At 43.9% G+C, this 20,938-nt stretch overlaps 2 protein-coding genes across 4 annotated transcripts in view; one reads left to right on the top strand and one right to left on the bottom strand.

The window, feature by feature from the left end:
- Window positions 1-20,938, bottom strand: part of ida (anaphase promoting complex subunit 5 ida) — a 149,585-nt gene that overhangs the window by 95,065 nt on the left and 33,582 nt on the right. The gene's annotated exons all lie outside the window — the stretch shown is intronic.
- Window positions 474-20,060, top strand: LOC138356506 (piggyBac transposable element-derived protein 4-like). The gene is made up of 3 exons (XM_069312656.1): window positions 474-623; window positions 8,188-9,626; window positions 20,024-20,060. Exons 1-3 carry the CDS (start codon window positions 474-476, stop codon window positions 20,058-20,060), a joined length of 1,626 nt encoding a protein of 541 aa, XP_069168757.1.

Raw genomic sequence — 20,938 nt, 5'->3', positions numbered from 1 at the left:
CAAGACCTCTCCAAGGAAGACAGAGAAAAGCTGAAAATGAACCTAATTGAGGCAAAACGTCTAAATGGAGATAGAAATGAAGAAGACAGAAATTCTTTTTTCTACAAAGTGACAGGGACTGGAAAGCTTGTGAAATGGTACATAAAAACAAAGCAACAAGATCAGTAGTGGAAGGGGGAATAAAGAGCAAAGGAAAAGGGAACATGTTCCTGAAAATTGTATATACCATAGATGGAGTGAGGTCAAAAACTTTGGAGTTGCAAGACATAATCAAGCTTAGGGTCCCAGATATTGTCGCATTAGCAGAGACGAAACTTGAAGGAAATATAATAAATGAAGTCATATTCCCAGGAGGCTACTCAGTTTGGAGAAGTGACAGGTAAACTAGGAAGGGAGGAGGAGTGGCTGTGGTGGTGAAAAAACACCTGAAGGTAAGACAGTTAATACTTGAAAACCCTCGAGATATTGACATAATGGCATTGCAGATCTGGAATCAGGATAAGCTGATAATTTTAAATGCCTACAAGCCACCAGCAAGCAAAGGAAGAACAAACAAAGGTTGGACAAAGGAAGAACTGGATGACAAACGAGAGGGCCTCATAATGGTCATGAGAGATATTATTGTACAAGCAGATAAGGATAAATCACGACTGTTGATACTGGGGGACTTCAACTTTAAAGCAATAGACCGGGAGACCTATGAAGCAAGAACGGAGGACTTTTGGACATGCAGATTTGTAAACCTCATTCTGGAGACATTCTTGTATCAACACATAAAGCAGGCCATAGTATGGTTTTCAATCTGGAAGATCCTGTGTATCGAATTTACTCAGTTTCTATGATCGAGCAACAGAGATATTACAGGAAAGAGATGGTTGGGTTGACTGCATCTATCTGGACCTAAAAAAGGGCTTTCGACAGAGTTCCACATAAGAGGTTGTTCTGGAAACTGAAAATATTGGAGGGGTGACAGGTAAGCTTCTAACATGGATGAAAAATTTTCTGATAGAAAAATGAGGGCAGTAATCAGAGGAAAGGTATCGGACTGGAGAAATGTCACAAGTGGAGTACCACAGGGTTCAGTTCTTGCACCAGTGATGTTTATTGTCTACATAAATGATCTACCAGTTGGTATACAGAATTATATGAACATGTTTGCTGATGATGCTAAGATAATAGGAAGGATAAGAAACTTAGATGATTGTCATGCCCTTCAAGATGACCTGGACAAAATAAGTATCTGGAGCACCACTTGGCAAATGGAATTTAATGTTAATAAATGCCATGTTATGGAATGTGGAATAGGAGAACATAGACCCCACACAACCTATATATTATGTGAGAAATCTTTAAAGAATTCTGATAAAGAAAGAGATCTAGGGGTGGTTCTAGATAGAAAACTATCACCTGAGGACCACATAAAGAATATTGTGCGAGGAGCCTATGCCACGCTTTCTAACTTCAGAATTGCTTTTAAATACATGGATGGCGATATACTAAAGAAATTGTTCACGACTTTTGTTAGGCCAAATCTAGAATATGCAGCAGTTGTGTGGTGCCCATATCTTAAGCAGCACATCAACAAACTGGAAAAGGTGCAAAGACATGCTACTAAGTGGCTCCCAGAACTGAAGGGCAAGAGCTACGAGGAGAGGTTAGAGGCATTAAATATGCCAAAACTAGAAGACAGAAGAAAAAGAGGTGATATGATCACTACATACAAAATAGTAACAGGAATTGATAAAATCGATAGGGAAGATTTCCTGAGACCTGGAACTTTAAGAACAAGAGGTCATAGATTTAAACTAGCTAAACACAGATGCCGAATTGAAAATTTGAAAATTAAACCCTTGCTAGTGTATCATTCTGAAAATCCAAGGGTTTTCAAACAGTATAAAGTGCAGAAAACCCATTTGTGTGTAATGTGGAAGGCTAATAAAAAAGCATGGGTGACTAGGCTTATTTTTTCGGAGTGGGTGAATGAAGTGCTGTGCCCTGCCAAAGAAAAATATCTGCAGGAGAAACATTTGCCACTCAAAGTCGTGCTTCTCCTCGACAATGCTCCTGCTCATCCTCCAGGCTTGGAAGATGATTTGTTGCCCAGATACAATAAATTCCTCACAGTTAAATTCCTTCCTCCTAACACCACTCCTCTAATTCAGCCTATAGACCAGAAAACCATAGCGAATTTTAAGAAACTTTATGAAAGGGCACTTTTCCGGAAATGTTTTGAAGTGACTGAAGCCACAAACCTCACCCTCAAAGAGTTCTGGAAACACCATTTTAACATTTGTAGTGCTTTAAAACTCATTGACAAAGCCTGGCAAGAAGTGACTCAAAGAACCCTGATCTCTGGCTGGAGAAAATTGTGGCCTGAATGTGTGAGAGAACTAGACTTTGAGGGGTTTGAGCCTCTAAATGATGCGCCTATTGTTGAGGAAATTGTTAGTCTAGGCCAGCAAATGGGCTTGGAATTGGATGGTGATGATGTGGAGGAGTTGGTGGAAGAACACAACGAAGAACTGACCACCGAAGAACTCCAAGCCCTTCAACAGGAACAGCAAGACAACGCAGTGGATGATTCTACAGTGGAGGAGGATGAGGCAGTAGCGAATGTCCCTTCTGCAGTAATTAAGGTGTGTCAGATGTGGGAAGAGATTCAAACAATTGTTGAAAAGACTCACCCAGAGAAAGCTGTAGTAGGCCGTTGCCTTAATCTTTTCAATGACAATGTGATGCCTTACTACAGAGACAGCTTGCAAAGAAGGGAAAAGCAAGCTTCCATGGACAGATTTGTGGTGAGGAAATCGAGCAGTGAGCCTCAACCAGGACCTAGTGGCACTCAGATGAAACGTCCCAGGGAGAGCACACCAGAAAGGTCCTCACTGCCTGATGTGATAATGGAAGGGGACTCCCCTTCCAAACAGTAACTATTCTCCTCCTCCTCCCTCCTTACCATCTTCCATACGTCTACAGCATTCAACAGCAAGGTAAGTAATAACTTGAACATAGTTTTGTAGGTTTATTTAGATGAATTAGGTATAAAAATTTAGTTTGATGTGGGGTTTTTGGAGTAGTCAGGAATGGATTAATTCATTTCCCATTATTTCTTATGGGGAAATTAGCTTCGGAATACGAGGCGTCTCCAGGAACGAATTAAACTCTTAAACTGAGGTATGCCTGTATAAGAAAATTCACTTTCGCAAACAGAGTGGTAGACGGTTGGAACAAGTTAGGTGAGAAGGTGGTGGAGGCCAAGACCGTCAGTAGTTTCAAAGCGTTATATGACAAAGAGTGCTGGGAAGACAGGACACCACGAGCGTATCTCTCATCCTGTAACTACACTTAGGTAATTACCTCATAACACGAAAGAGGTGGGTCCCCTGAATGATTCTAGCATGGGTTGGACATGCACATGAGTGGAACTGGAAGGGTTGAAAAGGGACAGTCACCGGTGTGCTAACGGTCTCATATAAATATACCTAAATAAAGACAGGTATATAATCATCTTCGCATCCAGCGCCCGGCCGAAAGACGCCAGACCACAGAAACTCACCTGTCGAACGGAGGCATGAACGTGACACGACCTAACAGTGCCCAGAAGATCCTGGGAGCACTGCCAGGTGAAGAAGCCAGAGCCGGACACGCAGGAGAGCAGGGTAGAGGCAAAGGAGGAGGCCCACACCCATGACACAGGGAAAACCTCGGCTTCCTCCCCACAGCTTGAATCCTGGACACCTCTGGAGCGAAGGGGCACATACCGGAGAAAGGAGAAGGGCGAGAAGAGAAGCACCCAAGAAAAAAAGGGCGCAAAACACCAGCACTGAAACACACCGCCCAGACCAAAACAAAGGCCGAACCGCACAACCCGCTCTGCGGGAAGGCGCCAACCAGGACTACTGCACAAGAAAAGTAGCCAAACAGAACGCAACCCTAGGGAACCGCGAAGTAGAAAAAACAACCCATCACACGGAAAAGGAGCCAAAAGAGGAAGCAGCGACAACAAAATCGGCCAAATAAGTGAAGACTAGTAGCCCAAAGGGAACCCAACCGGGCCACGAGTAGCCCAACTGGGTTATAAGTAGCCCAATACAGCGACCCGGACTAGGAGCCGACAGACGTTCCGATAATACGGGAAGTAGCGAAAACCTTCCCGAACCCCTCGAGAACACAGAAGCAAACACCAATCCCGAAGGCACACAAAGGCACAGTCATCGAATTACCTAAGTATTGGGCACAGGTTGAGGGCTACAGTGGTGTCCCAGGTTACATAAAGGTTCAGGGAAGAGTAAAAGCAAATAAAATACAATAAACAAGTAAAAGTGAGTGAAAATAGCCGAGTGGAAAAGTTTGTTTTGGTCTAGAACAAAAACAAAGATGGCCGCCGCCACCACCCCCACTGAGAATGTAGACACACCAACAGATGATGGTTTCAAAGGATTCTCAACACAAGATATAAGGAAAGGAGGTGTTCTTGGCAGGTTAGAGATAATTGAGGATATGCAAAAGAAGTATGAAGAAAAAGTGCTTAAATTGGAACAGGACAATGGAGCTCTTTGGAGTGAGCTTTGCACTCTAAAAGGGAGTATACTTCAACAAGGTAAGATTATTACTGCATTAACAGACAAGGTAACAAATCAGGAGGAGCAAATCAAGGAACTAGTGAAAGAAAATGAGGCATGGAAAGTGAAGTGTGGTGACTTTGAAGAAATAAACAAGAAAATAGACTCATATGGTGAACAACTCCAAGCAAGCCTAAGGGCTAACATAGAGTTAGGTAAGGATCTCCAACTGGAAACTTCACTGACAACTCACATTGAGGAGGTGAATAAAGAACTAGAAAAGTATAAAGAAGAAATAAAAGCGACATATGCTGAAGTTGTAAAAGAGAAAGAGACTATCAAAGAAGTGTGTTCGGAAGTCAAAACCAGATATGACCAACAAGAAGCAGAAATTAGGCAAGCAATTAGGAAAGAACTGGTTACCAACAGTAAACTGGTACAAAACACTGCAGATAGAACTAAGTCCATAATCATTTTTGGATGTATAGAGAAGGAAATTTCATCTAGGGTGGACCGAGCGGCAGAAGAGATGAAAATCATAGAGAAAATAGTAGGTTTAGGAGAAGGCTTAAAGGAAAATGTCAGTGATTTTAGAAGAATAGGAAAATATGAGAAAGAAAAGAACCGCCCCTTAAGGGTGACGTTTAATGGAGTGAAAAACATGATGGAAGTGCTAAGAAATGCCAGGAAACTGCAGAGTGATGAGGTTGGCAAATTTTGGTCAATAAGACAAGACCTCTCTAAGGAAGACAGAGAAAAGCTGAAAATGAACCTAATTGAGGCAAAACGTCTAAATGGGGATAGAAATGAAGAAGACAGAAATTCTTTTTTTTTTACAAAGTGACAGGGACTGGAAAGCTTGTGAAATGGTACATAAAAACAAAGCAACAAGATCAGTAGTGGAAGGGGGAGTAAAGAGCAAAGGAAAAGGGAACATGTTCCTGAAAATTGTATATACCAACATAGATGGAGTGAGGTCAAAAACTTTGGAGTTGCAAGATATAATCCAGCTTAGGGTCCCAGATATTGTTGCATTATCAGAGACGAAACTTGAAGGAAATATAATAAATGAAGTCATATTCCCAAGAGGCTACTCAGTTTGGAGACGTGACAGGAAAACTAGGAAGGGAGGATGAGTGGCTGTACTGGTGAAAAAACACCGGAAGGTAAAAGAGTTAATATTTGAAAACCCTCGAGATATTGACATAATGGCATTGCAGGTCTGTAATCAGGATGATAAGCTGATAATTGTAAATACCTACAGCCCACCAGCAAGCAACACATGGACAAAGGAAGAACTGGATGACAAACGAGAGGGCCTCATAATGGTCATGAGAGATATTATTGTACAAGCAGATAAAGATAAATCACGACTGTTGATACTAGGGGACTTCAACTTTAGAGCAATAGACTGGGAGGCCTATGAAGCAAGAACGGAGGACTTTTGGACATGCAGATTTGTGAACCTCATTCTGGAGACATTCTTGTATCAACACATAAAGCAAGCCACAAGAATGAGGGAAGGAGATGTACCGTCAGTACTGGATCTAGTATTCACCAGGAAAGAAGAAGAGATTTTTGACATCCAGTACCTTCCTCCCTTGGGAAAGAGTGATCACGTCCTGTTAGACATTAAATATGCTTTAAGATATCATCTAGAAGAAAATGGGGACATTGAAACAGTTGATAAACTCGATTTAAGGAGAGGCAACTATGGGGAAGTTCGAAATTTTTTTAATGAGTGTAATTGGACAGAATTGTTGCTAGGCAGGGAAGTAAATGAAATGTATGCCAAATTTTTAAAACTATACGAGGAAGGCACACAAACATTCATACCAAAACAGAGATGCAGGGCCAGAAAACAGGATTGGTTCGAGAGAAATTGTCAGAGGGCAAAAGACCAAAAGACACAAAAATGGAATCAGTATAGGAAGAGGCCAAACCCCCAAACATACCAGCGATACAAAGATGCGAGAAACAACTATACAGCAGTAAGGAGAGAGGCAGAAAGAAATTTTGAAAAAGGGATAGGAGATAAATGTAAAACAGAACCGGGCCTATTCTACAAATTCATAAACAACAAATTGCAGGTAAAGGATAATATCCAGAGGTTGAAAATAGGAAACAGATTCACGGAAAATGAAAAGGAAATGTGTGAAACATTAACCCTTAAACTGCGCATGGCGTATATATACGCCCTGAGTAACGTGTCCCATGGTGCGCATGGCGTATATATATGCCATAGGGTGCCAGGCCTGATTCAAATGGCCCGCGGCTACACGGGGTTCACAGTAGCTTCCTCACGGCTCTTGTAAACAGATGCCATTTTAAAAAAAATCGTGGGCAATATTCTCAGGTGTGAGAGGCACAGTACTGTTGGAGCAACCAAGGCCGGCGCATGCAGCATGAGAGAACAGCATTGATGTTCAGCTTGTGACCACATCATCGCCGAAAAATGTCAAAATAAATATATAATTGTTATTATTTAGCGATGACAATATTACAGATGACCAATGACTGTGATATAAATAACCAGGGTTGTGATAATAGCAGGATTGTTGTAATAATCAGCGCTGTGGGAGGAATGATGCTGAGAGATGGAGGGAGACAGCATCGTTTACTGACTGTGTGGCTAGCTGTTATTGTTTGCATTCACCATACCAGGTCAGTGGTTCTCTATGGTGAACACAAATGTAGATACTTATATATAATGTGTGTATTAGTGTAATAACAGCAAAAGGATTATGCTGGGAGGAGCCATATGGGTGACGGTGACGACGTCGTCTGCACGATTTGTCTAGCTGTTTAGAGGGTGGCCACTATGCTCTTTGGGCGCACTACAAGCTTAGGTGTACAGTTACGGTGCATAAAACATGTAGATGTGTATATAGGGTAATAACACTGCAAAAGGTATTGTTGGGGGAGAAAGTTTAGTGCGTGTGACCTTGAAAGAGTGAGGGAGCTGCCAGCCGCCATCTGTGTATAGCGACGACTCTTAGTGCCTGAACTAACTATATCAGCTTAGCTGTACAGTTGTGGTGAACAAAATATATACATACTTATATATAACGTCTGTATATAGTGTAATAACACCACAAATGGTATTGTTGGGGAGACAGTTTAGTGCGTGTGTTGAGGGAGTGGCAGCGAGTGGCTGGCTGGTGTGTGGCGGTAACTCCTCGTTGTTTTTCGACTCTCAATACCAACTTAGTGGTTTGTTATGGTGACCAAAACATGCCAATACTTATATATAACCTGTGTATAGAGTGTAATAGCAGCAAAACTATTTGTTAACACTTTCGCGCTATCTGGACGCGCCGGCGCGACCGGTTTCGTCTAACGTAAACGCATAGTGGACATAAAGTTATGTCTTCTTTTAAAATATTTGTATAAAATTCAATTTTAATCCGATTTCATTGGGGTTTGTTTCAAACGACGCGCCATGAAGTTCTCTTTCTCACCACTAGGCCGCCTGGCGCGTCGGCCTACCCGGTCACGTGACGGGCCCATTGTTTTCGTGTCACGTGTCGTGAGTCGATCACGCTCCCCTCGCCCGCAAAACTCGAGCATTTTTACCTGTTTCCGTGTGGATTATACCCAATTACTTCATCAAAAATGGATCAAGGTCAAGGCCCAAGCACTTCTACGCCTAAGGAAGCGTAGTGCACGAGAGTCATCGAGAGTGGACAAAATAACCCAAATTTTTAAGAAGTGGAGCGGAGTGAAGCTCACACCAACGAAAATTCCAGGCCTTGTGGAGGATTTATCAGAAGCTGAAGGTGATGTAAAGGTATTGGAGGAAGATTTTGGAACCCACAACGATTATAGTGTACCTAGAGCTAGAGGGAATGATACGGCAACGAGTGATGAGGAGACTGAGGCCCTCACCGAGGAAGAGGAGGCACCGCGACCCCCTCCTCCTCCTCCATCTCGGCGCACACGTGGTGCATCTAGGCTACCTAGAAAAGTAGCTACCAGACATGTTACTCGTCGTAGGAACACACGACAAATTGCGCCAAGTGATTCTGAAAGTATAAGTGATGAGGAAAGTGATGAGGATTCATTCGAGCCTGCTGAAAGGCGTACTCGGCAGGCTGGGGCTGGCGAGGGCTGGAGTCGTAGCAATACTTCTCCAGTTGTTGATGATTTTACTGGAAATCCTGGACTGAAAATTCCCAAGCCTACTAGTGCACTGGCTTATATTCAATTGTTCATCACGCGTGCCCTCCTTGAGTTCTTTACCGTTGAAACAAATTTGTACGCCTCGCAGTTATTCCGGATGGCCAATGAAAATGTATCAGATATTTGGACCCCAGTGAAGGTGAGTGAAATGGCGCGATTCCTAGGACTGTTCATATTGATGGGCATAATTAGGCTCCCAACTATGAGGATGTATTGGCAAACAGCAAAGCCATGGCATGCTCGTTTCTTCAGCTTGTTCATGCCGTCCAGACGATTCCAGCATATAAACCAGTTTTTCCACACATTCAATACCAATGCAGTGCCCGTGAACAATCGTGATAAGTTGATAAAAGTGAGACCAGTGATGGATTACTTGAAAGAGAGGTTTGCTCAAGTTTACATCCCCAAGAAAGAGTTGTGTTTGGATGAGGGTACAATGGCATGGCGAGGCCGACTATCCTTCAAAGTGTACAATCCAAACAAACCAGACAAGTATGGTGTGAAACTTTATATGCTTGCTGAATCTGTCTCTGGGTACATATATGACTTTGACGTATACTCAGGTATTGGTAAGACGATAGTGGATACAGTAACGGGGTTGATGCAGCCTTTAGTGAACCAGGGTTACCATTTGTACATGGATAATTACTACAACTCGGTTACCCTGACAGAAACATTGAGAGAACTTGGGGTGTACACATGTGGCACAATTAGAATGCTACGTGGCGCCCCAAAGGTATTGCAAGCTCTAGCCAAGGGTAAACTTCCACTGGATACCACAGTATACCGCCGCAAAGATAATACCTTCATTCTCCTGTGGAAAGACAAGCGAGTGGTTTCAATCATTACCAACATCCACAATGCAGACACTCAGCGAGTTCAGCGAAGGAAGCGAATTCGCAACAGAGACGGAACAAGTGGAATACAACAGGTAACAGTGAACAAACCGACTGCAATTTGCGAGTACAATAAGTTCATGAAAGGTGTGGACCACTTCGATCAAATGGTTAAATATTACCATTTTACCAGGAAAACTCACAAGTGGACCAAAAAGATTACCTTTTATTTCCTGCAAATGGCATTGCATAATGCCTATGTTTTGTACAAATACAACACAACTGATCGAAAAAAGCTAACATTGCTACAGTTCCACGAAGTGGCAATCTGGGCCCTATTGCACTGGGACACAGAGGAGTGGCCTAAAACAACATCATCATCTCAACACTTGCGCACGCTCCAGACATAAATGATGACACAGCTCCTGCCAATGCTGACGCCATGCCAACTCCCGGACCATCTGGTGTGAGGCGGCCTTTGTTCACTACACCAACTCAAGATGAAGCAGACAACGAATCTGAACCCGACATGTCTGCCACACTGCCAGTTGATGAAACTGTTTTGTCAGATGAATCTGACTCTCCTGCAACTCCTGTTACACCTCCAGCGAGAGGACCTGGCCGCCCTATTGTTGATTCAGAAAATCGCATGAACTACAAACTGAAACATGAAATTTACAGACTGCCCAAACGTCTCAAGTGTCATGCATGCGCACGGTCCGGTAAAAGGAAGGACACGAACTATGGATGCAAGACCTGTGGTGTTGCACTCTGTGTTGTTCCCTGCTACACCAATTACCACCGGAAACAGGTGTATTGGGTGGTGAAGAAGTAACCACTCGCAACAGCTTCACTCCACCTACAAACCATCTGTTGAGCAACTTCAGGAATGAAGAACCTGAAGAAGGTGGAGTGAAGAACAAATGCTCAACTTACTGTTCCACAACCAGCCTTCCCTTGGTAAGTACACCTATTTGGTCCAAGTTTGTGTAGTATAATTTAGCTCATAGAACATTCTATTGCGAAAACATTGCCACAAAAATGAATGACATACATACAATAATAATATCAGAACAGTGAAATAAGTATAAACTTTCAAAGCAACGTTTCGCGCGTGTGTCGTCCGGTCACCGTTACCGGGTAACAGTGCGCCCACTTCCCACACTCTTGCGGGTGGGCCGGGACCATTATTCTACGATTATATTCATATCACCGTGTTGGGAATTTTATTGGGAGTCCATTGATACCAAAATTAAGGCTGTAGGACAATTGTAGAGGTGATAATAATCCCAAGAGTAAAAACATTTTGTTGCTGTTGAGCGCTCACGGCGACTCATCTTCGTAGTTATTTATTTCATGCTGGTATCTCTATCGCTTTCGTGACTTTTTTTACTGATGTTCTTCTAGAGAATTTTATTGCGAACACGTTGGTATCAAAATGAAATACGTAACATGAAAACTAAGGTCAGAAAAGTAAAAAGAGTATACACATTTTTGTTTTTACGCTTAAGCGATAAAAACGCCGCGCGCACATACGGTTGGCTGAGTGACCTTCGCCGAGAGCGCGAAAGTGTTAATTGTTTTATAAACATAATAATTGAATCACTAATATGCACATCATACTTTTGAGTATAGCAATTATTAACCACTTTGATTATATAAATATATTACAATACACACTATTGAATAATATTACTGCAAAAAAAACTAAGAAAAAATCAATCGGAGACATTGAAACAATTAGGTAATAATATCTTTGTGGCAACTCCCATCTGTCAACGCGGGTGACGCTGACCGGGTCTGACGACCGCTCTGTCAACGCCCACTTTATGCCAGACTTCCTCGGTCAATTGCGCCCAAAATATGTCACCTACGATTTTTTTTTTATTTTTTCCGTGCTCAGGGGACACAAATTAACATGTTTAGAAGACAAAAAAAAATTTTTGAATTTTTTTTTTCTTGCGCACAGGGGTGTAAATGTCCCAAGGACCCCTGAGCAGTGTAAGGGTTAAATGAAAAGTTCCAAAGTGTGTTTGTACAAAATGAAATCATCAGAGAACCAGACACAATAAGAATTCCAGAGAACAACATAGAGCGGATAGAGGTGTATAGAGACGAAGTGGAAAATATGCTAAAGGAGCTCGGGAAGAACAAAGCAGCTGGCCCAGATGGCGTTTCACCATGCGTTCTGAGAGAATGTGCATCTGAGCTCAGCATTCCACTTCACCTGATGTTTCAGGCATCCCTGTGTACAGGAATCGTAGCAGACGTGTGGAAACAGGCTAACATAGTTCCAATCTACAAAAGTGGCAGCAGGGAAGACCCCCTCAATTATAGACCTGTATCATTGACAAGTGTAATAGTGAAAGTATTGGAAAAGCTAATCAAAACTAAATGAGTAGAACACCTGGAGAGAAATGATATAATATCAGACAGACAGTATGGTTTTCGATCTGGAAGATCCTGTGTATCAAATTTACTCAGTTTCTATGATCGAGCCACAGAGATATTACAGGAAAGAGATGGTTGGGTTGACTGCATCTATCTGAACCTAAAAAAGGCTTTCAACAGAGTTCCACATAAGAGGTTGTTCTGGAAACTGGAAAATATTGGAGGGGTGACAGGTAAGCTTCTATCATGGATGAAAAATTTTCTGACTGATAGAAAAATGAGGGCAGTAATCAGAGGCAATGTATCGGAATGGAGAAATGTCACAAGTGGAGTACCACAGGGTTCAGTTCTTGCACCAGTGATGTTTATTGTGTACATAAATGATCTACCAGTTGGTATACAGAATTATGTGAACATGTTTGCTGATGATGCTAAGATAATAGGAAGGATAAGAAATTTAGATGATTGTCATGCCCTTCAAGAAGACCTGGACAAAATAAGTATATGGAGCACCACCTGGCAAATGGAATTTAATGTTAATAAATGTCATGTTATGGAATGTGGAATAGGAGAACATAGACCCCATACAACCTATATATTATGTGAGAAATCTTTAAAAAATTCTGATAAAGAATGAGATCTAGGGGTGGTTCTAGATAGAAAACTATCACCTGAGGACCACATAAAGAATATTGTGCAAGGAGCCTATGCGATGCTTTCTAACTTCAGAATTGCATTTAAATACATGGATGGCGATATACTAAAGAAATTGTTCATGACTTTTGTTAGGCCAAAGCTAGAATATGCAGTTGTTGTGTGGTGCCCATATCTTAAAAAGCACATCAACAAACTGGAAAAGGTGCAAAGACATGCTACGAAGTGGCTCCCAGAACTGAAGGGCAAGAGCTACGAGGAGAGGTTGGAAGCATTAAACATGCCAAAACTAGAAGACAGAAGAAAAAGAGGTGATATGATCACTACATACAAAATAGTAACAGGAATTGATAAAATCGACAGGGAAGATTTCCTGAGACCTGGCACTTCAAGAACAAGAGGTCATAGATTTAAACTAGCTAAACACAGATGCCGAAGAAACATAAGAAAATTCACCTTCGCAAATAGAGTGGTAGACGGTTGGAACAAGTTAAGTGAGAAGGTGGTGGAGGCCAAGACCGTCAGTAGTTTCAAAGCGTTATATGACAAAGAGTGCTGGGAAGACGGGACACCACGAGCGTAGCTCTCATCCTGTAACTACACTTAGGTAATTACACTTAGGTAATTACACCCGAGACCAAAAGTCACATAGAACCCCAAGAACGGGGGAACAGGATGAAGAACCATCCCCACAAAGAGGGGAGCATCCACCTACAGGACTGAACCAACCGACTCAAAGAACAAGGAACCGAGCCCAAGGAGGGGCCAACCCCCAACAACACGTACGGCGAGGGGGGCGGAAAAACCCCACTCCGCGTAACCACAAGCCCCGCCTAGAGAGGGAGAAAAAAACCCGCGGGGTCCAACGGGACCAAGGCCCCCCCCAGACAGCCCCGAGAACCCACACGACAGGCCCTGGGGCCGAGCCGTCCCCCAAAAACCCCGGCCGTACCAGAAAACTGGGGCAGCCGCAAAAATTCTAAGGAAGGGAGCCCACTGGCAGACTCTTACAACACGGCTGAAGGAACAGGCTCAAATGCCCGTCACTACCCGGAAGGGGAATTCCTCGAGACTGCCCGAGTCTCGAAACCATCGAACCCCGCCCCGAACCCAGAAACGGTAAGGAACCGGATGTAGGCAGGAAGGGGGGATCCAGGGGAAAAGACAAGGGGCGTGGAAGGAACCGAAGCAGCCAACACCCCCAAGTCCCAACACGAACCAAAACGGGGCAGCCCCGGGGCTCCCGGGGAGCAAACAAACGAGAGCGTTGCCACCACTAATGCTCAAAGTGCAATGCCCCTGCTGCCCGCACCCGCTTAGTCAGCACAACTGGGTAACCGAGCCACAACGAGCAACAAAACTCGCAGGACTCGGAGTCAAAGGTGTCACCGACCCCACAGGCAGCAGACGGAGGCAAAACAGAGAGTCACCCTGAGACAAGGGGTGAGAGCAACCCTCAAACTCGCCGAAAGCGAGGGGGGGGCCCGGGGTCACATCCATTGGACCCGCGCGCCCCTAGGGGTTTCCCAGGGTCCCGAGCGTTTACTATAAGAGGACTTGCGCTCAGGTAATCGCAGGCAGGGTACTGCTAACTGGCGCCCAAAGCTACCAAACAACTATCTAAGAGCTGAACCCCCGGGACGTGTACACTCACGGGGACCTAGCAGGGGGAACCAACGGAACAATACTCAGAACACAAGGGGCAAGAACGAAGGCAGACTCCCTACCAGGTAGATAAACAAAAATAAAAAGAAAACCCCGCAAGAGGACAGCGTACCCAAGCAGAACAGAGCCGGCCGCCATGATTGGTGGAAACAAGCTGCACAGTACCCTGCGCCCCACCAGTGCAAAACTGCCCCTTACCCTAAGGCGAACAAGGGAGACAGAACACCCGAGCACACACAGAACGGCCGAAAACTAAGCAGTAAACGGCTTAGCAGGGGCAGAACCCAAGGAACTTGTGGAAGATAGCCCCAAGCCCCAAGGGTAGTACGTACAGGGCACCTAGGGAACGGAACCCTAGGCGCATGCAGCCCGAGTACTGGAGACTCGCTCCCGGCTCACCCACCACCTAGAAGACAGACACCACACTCTAGGTACAGTGCTGAAACAACTATCGGAGCCGGAGCACACAACCGGTGCCTATAGCATCAGCCGAAGAACTGATGGGTGGATAGCCGGCGTGAGAGGTCTGGGGCTCCCCCTTCCCCCTCCCGGGGAGGGGGAAGCTGCGCAGACAGTGGCGCTGTGACGTGTGATGTCATACTAGTTTGCTTGCTTTCTGTTGAGGAGTTCTATCCACTAGTTCCGCTTTTGGTAGCAATTTTAACAAGAATAGGGGTTTGTTTTGGAATGCTTACCTTTCTGGATGCTTGACCCGGTCGATGGCAGACATAGAATGCTTCCAACCACACGGGGGTTTCTGTAGGCCATTGCTCCCCTTGCCTCTCTGAGGGGGGGTCAGGTTCTGGCCGTGGTCCCCGGTAGGCCCTAGAACTCCATACACATGACTGATGCCAAAGTCTGACATTAGCATATTAGCCTGGTAAAGCTCCGGGGAGCCGACGGGGCTCCCCCCAGAAAATATTATATACAGTACCTTAGATATAAAAAAAAAGGCACAAAATACAAAGTTTATTTTTCAGCCACATGCGCCCAATGCCCATGTGTTAACACAATATTACAAATGCATACTCTCAAGCACACACACAAAACCACAAGGATTATGCTGTCAAGGCTCTCCAAGACAAAATAAAAATAATATAATAGTTTATTTAGGTAAATGTACACACATATATATATATAGTTACAAGCAGAATGCTGAATTTCTAGATAGAGCTAGCATATACTATGCCTAAAGCCACTAACATGCACAGCATTTCTGGCAATATTCAAGATCATTACCTAATTATGCAGATGATGATCATGAAGAGGAGGAACCAATCCCATAGACAACTAAATTTAGTGACGATTGGCTAGTGTGGGCTCCCAGTCGGTTTGCTCGTCTGCTAGTCAGGGATCTGGTTCTTTCCTAGGTGGCCAGATTTGGGTTCCTGGTGAAGTGGCAGAAGTCCCAGTTCCTTCCATCCCAGGTATGAACTTGGCTGGGCCTCGTGTCAGACTTTTGGTCAACTTTGCTTTACCTATTTCCGCAGCTTTGAATTGGATGCAGTGCCACCGTCTATTAGTGTTGCAGCTGCCCCAGGTGACTCAACGGTTGCTCGAACGGTTGTGTGGGAGACTAAACTTCACCTGCGTTCTTTTTCCTCTGGACAAAGTATAACTTTGGCGGTTTTCTGGTATCTATGGTTCAGCCCCTTTTCTTGCTGCCAAAATCGTTGGGTATGGGCCCTTCATCAGCTGCTGCATCACTGGTCGACTTTTTGGGGTTCAGTTCTTTGATGCCTTCCTCTGCCCTCACTTAACGTCTTCATGGATGCCTTGGATCTAGGTAGGAGCTTTGTGACCAGCTCTCACCTAGCCGGCTAAGGTTATTGATCTCTTCCCATTCATCGGGCTCACAGGCTCCATTTGGACTGTTCCCTGGTTGGGGGGGGAGGGGGAAGGGTTGTTTCGGTCCCTTGACCTCTGGAGTTGGATGCTTCGACTGATTCTTCTGCTGGGTTCTCAGGGCTTGGCACTCCATGCTGGTCACATTTAAGGAGTGTCCAACGTTCTCGCAGATGGTCTGTCCAGGTTACTTTCTATCTCCTCAGACTGGACCGTTGATGTCACCTGCTTCCTTTGGCTTTGCAAGATGTACAGGTGCCCAGAGGTGGACCTCTATCTGTTAGAGTGGAATCACCTTTCTCTGTATGCAGATTTGTTCCCTGATTATGAGTGTGGGAAATTTACCAGTGGAATTTTATTTTAATTATTTATTTATTTTACTTGAATAATATATGAATATACCCCCCACCCCCCAAGGTTGAGGATTTTATTAATGGGAGAAAATTATGTTATACTGTACAGTCCACTTGCTAAATAAACTCATCACAACTTTGGCGGGTTATATTCATACATTCAACTAGACAGGAATTAACTTCTTAGTTGATATATGTACAGTACAGTATTTCATATTTTTTAAATGGTTAATTAGAAAAATTAAATATATACCCCTTGGAGTAAATTAATCAACTGAATATTTCTACTAAAATTAAATTTCAACTTAGGTGAACAATAAGCATAGTTGACCTGGACGAGTGCCAGTCACATGGGCTCGAGATCTCCTGTCGACATGTGGTTATGGCGTCTCGCAGGTGTCGGACTAAGCAGTCACTACTGCTACATCATGTTACGGCCCTCTCGGGACGCAACGGGGTCCTTACTCTGATGTTGTTAGAGGAAGATATATATATTCGTTCCCAAGCCAGTAGTGGCTATCAAGGGATGAGATCCGTGACGCAAGTAACTTAAAGGGAGTAGGGAAAGAAAGCTAAGAACTTAATATTATACTTATCACCATCACCAATTAAATATATAAAATCAAAAAGTGCACAGGGGGAGGGGTATTAACACTATACAAGGGGATTATGCACAATATAGTCTTCTGCTGAAGACTCTGGATCCAGAAGCTAGGTGCTGAGTCCGCGGTGCTTTCTTCGTGGCCTCACAACGTGTCCTCTGAGAATGCCGAGCCTACCCGGGCCACAGGTCAGCCAAAACACAGGTCCACTGGGGGCACCGCCGCGGAGGCCGTCAACCATACGTCCAGCTGGTCTGCTGGCAGGTTCTGAGCCAACAAGGCTGGTGCGGCCACTCCACGAATGATAAAAGGGGAACGCCCTAGACAGGAGCCTCGTGTGACACCACAAATCACTCTCCTGTCTTCAATACCCCAGTGGATGATCGTCTCCAACAGTCGGTCCCGGGTAAATCCTCTTACTGCCACTCCACTGGCAGGCTAACACACCACAGTGTTCTTCCAGGGGACGACTTCACAACAGCTGCAGCAACGTTCAAGGTATGGAGACTGGCTGCCTCGGGTAGACTGACTCAACTCCCATCACAGCAGTCCCAGGTCGACTCTGTAAGCAGACACGTCATCAATAACAGGGACACTAAAACACCTCACTTACAGGCTCGGGCACAAACACCTGACGTATCCAGTCCATAGATGGCGCTGTCGTCGGAGCACCACCTCACCAGAGGTCAGGAGCAGCTGTGTTGTGAGCTGCACAGGACTGGAAACTGGCCCTTGTGGCTGGTACACCTTGTCCTCACCAGGTGTCGTCGTCCGTTTGGCGGGGGTTTCGGGAGCTGACCCACAGATGGCGTGGTTGTTACTGCTCCGTGCTCGGATGCTGGATCCGGGTTCGTAACACATCATAAATCAGTTACCTTTCAACACACGACATTGTATATTGGGCCAAAACACTAGTTCAATTTGAGCAATGATTTTTATGACATGCTCTGTTAGATTCAATATTTTAATTCAGTATTTAGGTTATGAGATGCTCACCATTCATTTGTTGTTCTCTCGCATCATAACCGATGATGTATTAAAACATATACAGAGGCGCCTCGATTAACGAATACATTCTTGGCTTTTTCTTGATCGGCATCACATACCAAATACTGTTATATCGTATTGTATAGAGCTGGTGGAGCCACTGTAGTATGTGTTCGGCATAAACGCTACCTGGGGACCATTTTGCAGGCTGTCTCGTGCCTTGTTTCACCTCTGGCCTGTTCATGCAGGGCCTGAGCCTGCATGGCTTTTGGATCATGCTTTCACTTTACTTTCCTCTCGTCGTTTTACTGTCCCCTTCGGTCAACTATTCTTTTTCTAAGGCTTTGGTTTGGCATCTCTAGATCCTGTTTCCTTGGTTCCCTATTTCAAAGCTTGTTTTTCTCAATTCATCCATTCGGAAGTACAGTATGCCACTCTCAAGGCTGTGTTTGCTAATCAAAGCAATTACCGCGTAACATAGTGGAGGTGGGGTCCTTCTATTGTTTCAAGTATGGGTTGGACATGTATATGAGTGGGATACCTGGTTGATACCTGGTTAATGGGGTTCTGGGAGTTGTTCTACTCCCCAAGCCCGGCCCGAGGCTAGGCTCGACTTGTGAGAGTCTGGTCCACCAGGCTGTTGCTTGGAGCGGCCCGCAGGGCCACGTACCCACCACAGCCCGGCTGATCCGGAACGTCTCTTAGAAAACCGTCCAGTTTCCTCTTGAAGATGTCCACGGTTGTTCCGGCAATATTTCTTATAGTCGCTGGGAGGATGTTGAACAGCCGCGGACCTCTGATGTTTATACAGTGCTCTCTGATTGTGCCTATGGCACCTCTGCTCTTCACTGGTTCAATCTTGCATTTTCTTCCATATCGTTCACTCCAGTATGTTGTTATTTTACTGTGCAGATTAGGGACCTGGCCCTCCAGTATTTTCCATGTGTATATTATTTGGTATCTCTCACGTCTCCTTTCTAGAGAGTACATTTGGAGAGATTTGAGACGATCCCAATAATTTAGGTGTTTTATCTCATCTATGCGTGCCGTATGCCAGGAACTACAGCTTTGCATTTAAATTGGCAGCTTTAGTAGATAGTAATGATGGTAATAAAAGGTAGGAAATGTAAATTAATTTGCAGCAATTAATAGGCTTGTTATTTAGAGTCGAGAGGGGAGTGCTTTATTAGTACAGTAACTCGAAAATGGGAAATCATTACTTATTCTGGATTTCTCTATATAACTAACTATTATACTGCATAATTATAAATTGATATAATAGGAACATTCTTTATCAGTTGTTCATGCTGCAGTCGATACAGTTTTTGAGAAGATTCATGGATGTTAATGCAACAAAAGTGTGTGAAAATAATGATAATGTCTTGTTAATGATGATAATATCTTGCTCTGGTTAGGCCTCATTTAGATTATGCAGTTCAGTTTTGGTCGCCATAATATTAAATGGATATAAATTCACTAGAACGCATTCAGCGTAGGATGGCAAAGTTAATCCCACAAATTAGAAACAAGGCATATGAAGAAAGATTGACAAAGCTTAAATTACATTCTCTATACAGGTGAAGAATTAGGGGTGACATGATAGAAGTGTACAAGTGGATGAATAGACATAACAATGGGGGATATTAAAAGTATCAACACAAGACAGAACATGAAACAATGTGTATAAATTTAATAAGTTTTGATTTGGGAAAGATCTGGGTAAATACTGGTTCAGTAACAAGGTTGTTAACTTGTAGAGCCAAATACCGCGTAACAACAGAAGTAGGATCCCTTGATTGTTTCAAGCGTAGGTTAGACATGTGCTTGAATGAGATTGGGTGGATCTAAATAGGAGCTGCCTCGTATGGGCCAATAGGCCTTCTGCAGTTACCTTCATTCTTATGTTCTTATGTTCTTATATGTTCTCTGTATTCCCTCTATTTCAGCAATCTCTCCTGCTCTGAAGGGGAAAGCGAGTACTGAGCAGTACTCGAGACGAGACAACACAACTGACTTGAAGAGTATAACCATTGTGATGGGATCCCTGGATTTGAAAGTTCTCGTAATCCATCCGATCATTTTTCTGGCTGACGCGATATTTGCTTGGTTATGCTCCCTAAACGTTAGATCGTCGGACATCATTATTCCCAAATCCTTGACATGCTGTTTTTCTACTATGGGCAGATTCGATTGTGTTTTGTATCCTGTATTATGTTTCAGATCCTCATTTTTGCCGTACCTGAGTACCTGAGTGAAATTTATCACTGTTAACATGTAAACATCATGTTATTTTCTGCTGCCCAATCGAAAACTTTGTTGACATCTGCTTGTAGTTTTTCAATGTCTTCAGCAGAGGTAATTTTCATGCTGATTTTTGTGTCATCTGCAAAGGACGACACGAAGCTGTGACGTGTATTTTTGTCTATACAGTATCAGATATGAGAATTAGGAACAGTAGCGGTGCAAGGACTGTACCTTGAGGTACAGAGCTTTTAACATCGCTTGGACTCGATTTTATCTGATTGACTGTTACTCTTTGTGTTCTGTTCGACAGGAAATTGAGTATCCAGCGTCCTACTTTTCCAGTTATTCCCATTGACCTCCTTTTGTGAGTTATCACCCCATGGTCACATTTGTCGAACGCCTTTGTAAAGTCTGTGTATACCACATCTGCATTTTGCTTTTCTTCTAGGGCTTCTGTGATTTTGTCATAGTGGTTGAGTAACTGTGACAGACAGGATCTTCCCGCTCGAAATCCATGTTGTCCTGGATTGTGCAAGTCATTGTTTCCATAAAACTAGAAATTTGATTCCTTATCACTCTTTCAAACACTTTTATTATGTGTGATGTTAGTGCAACTG

The sequence above is a fragment of the Procambarus clarkii genome, chromosome 72 (genome assembly GCF_040958095.1).
Source record: "Procambarus clarkii isolate CNS0578487 chromosome 72, FALCON_Pclarkii_2.0, whole genome shotgun sequence".
In the NCBI taxonomy this organism is placed as follows: domain Eukaryota; kingdom Metazoa; phylum Arthropoda; class Malacostraca; order Decapoda; family Cambaridae; genus Procambarus; species Procambarus clarkii.
This window is presented reverse-complemented; position numbering and strand designations above follow the sequence as displayed.

What these genes read in the sequence shown, in the direction of transcription:
- LOC138356506 (XM_069312656.1), top strand. Translation starts at nt 474, where the DNA reads ATGGCATTGCAGATCTGGAATCAGGATAAGCTGATAATTTTAAATGCC. An exon ending in TGGTCATGAGAGATATTATT is followed by an intron (nt 624 to 8,187) that starts GTACAAGCAGAT and finishes AAATGGATCAAG; the next exon opens with GTCAAGGCCCAAGCACTTCT. An exon ending in GCAGACACTCAGCGAGTTCA is followed by an intron (nt 9,627 to 20,023) that starts GCGAAGGAAGCG and finishes CCTCTATTTCAG; the next exon opens with CAATCTCTCCTGCTCTGAAG.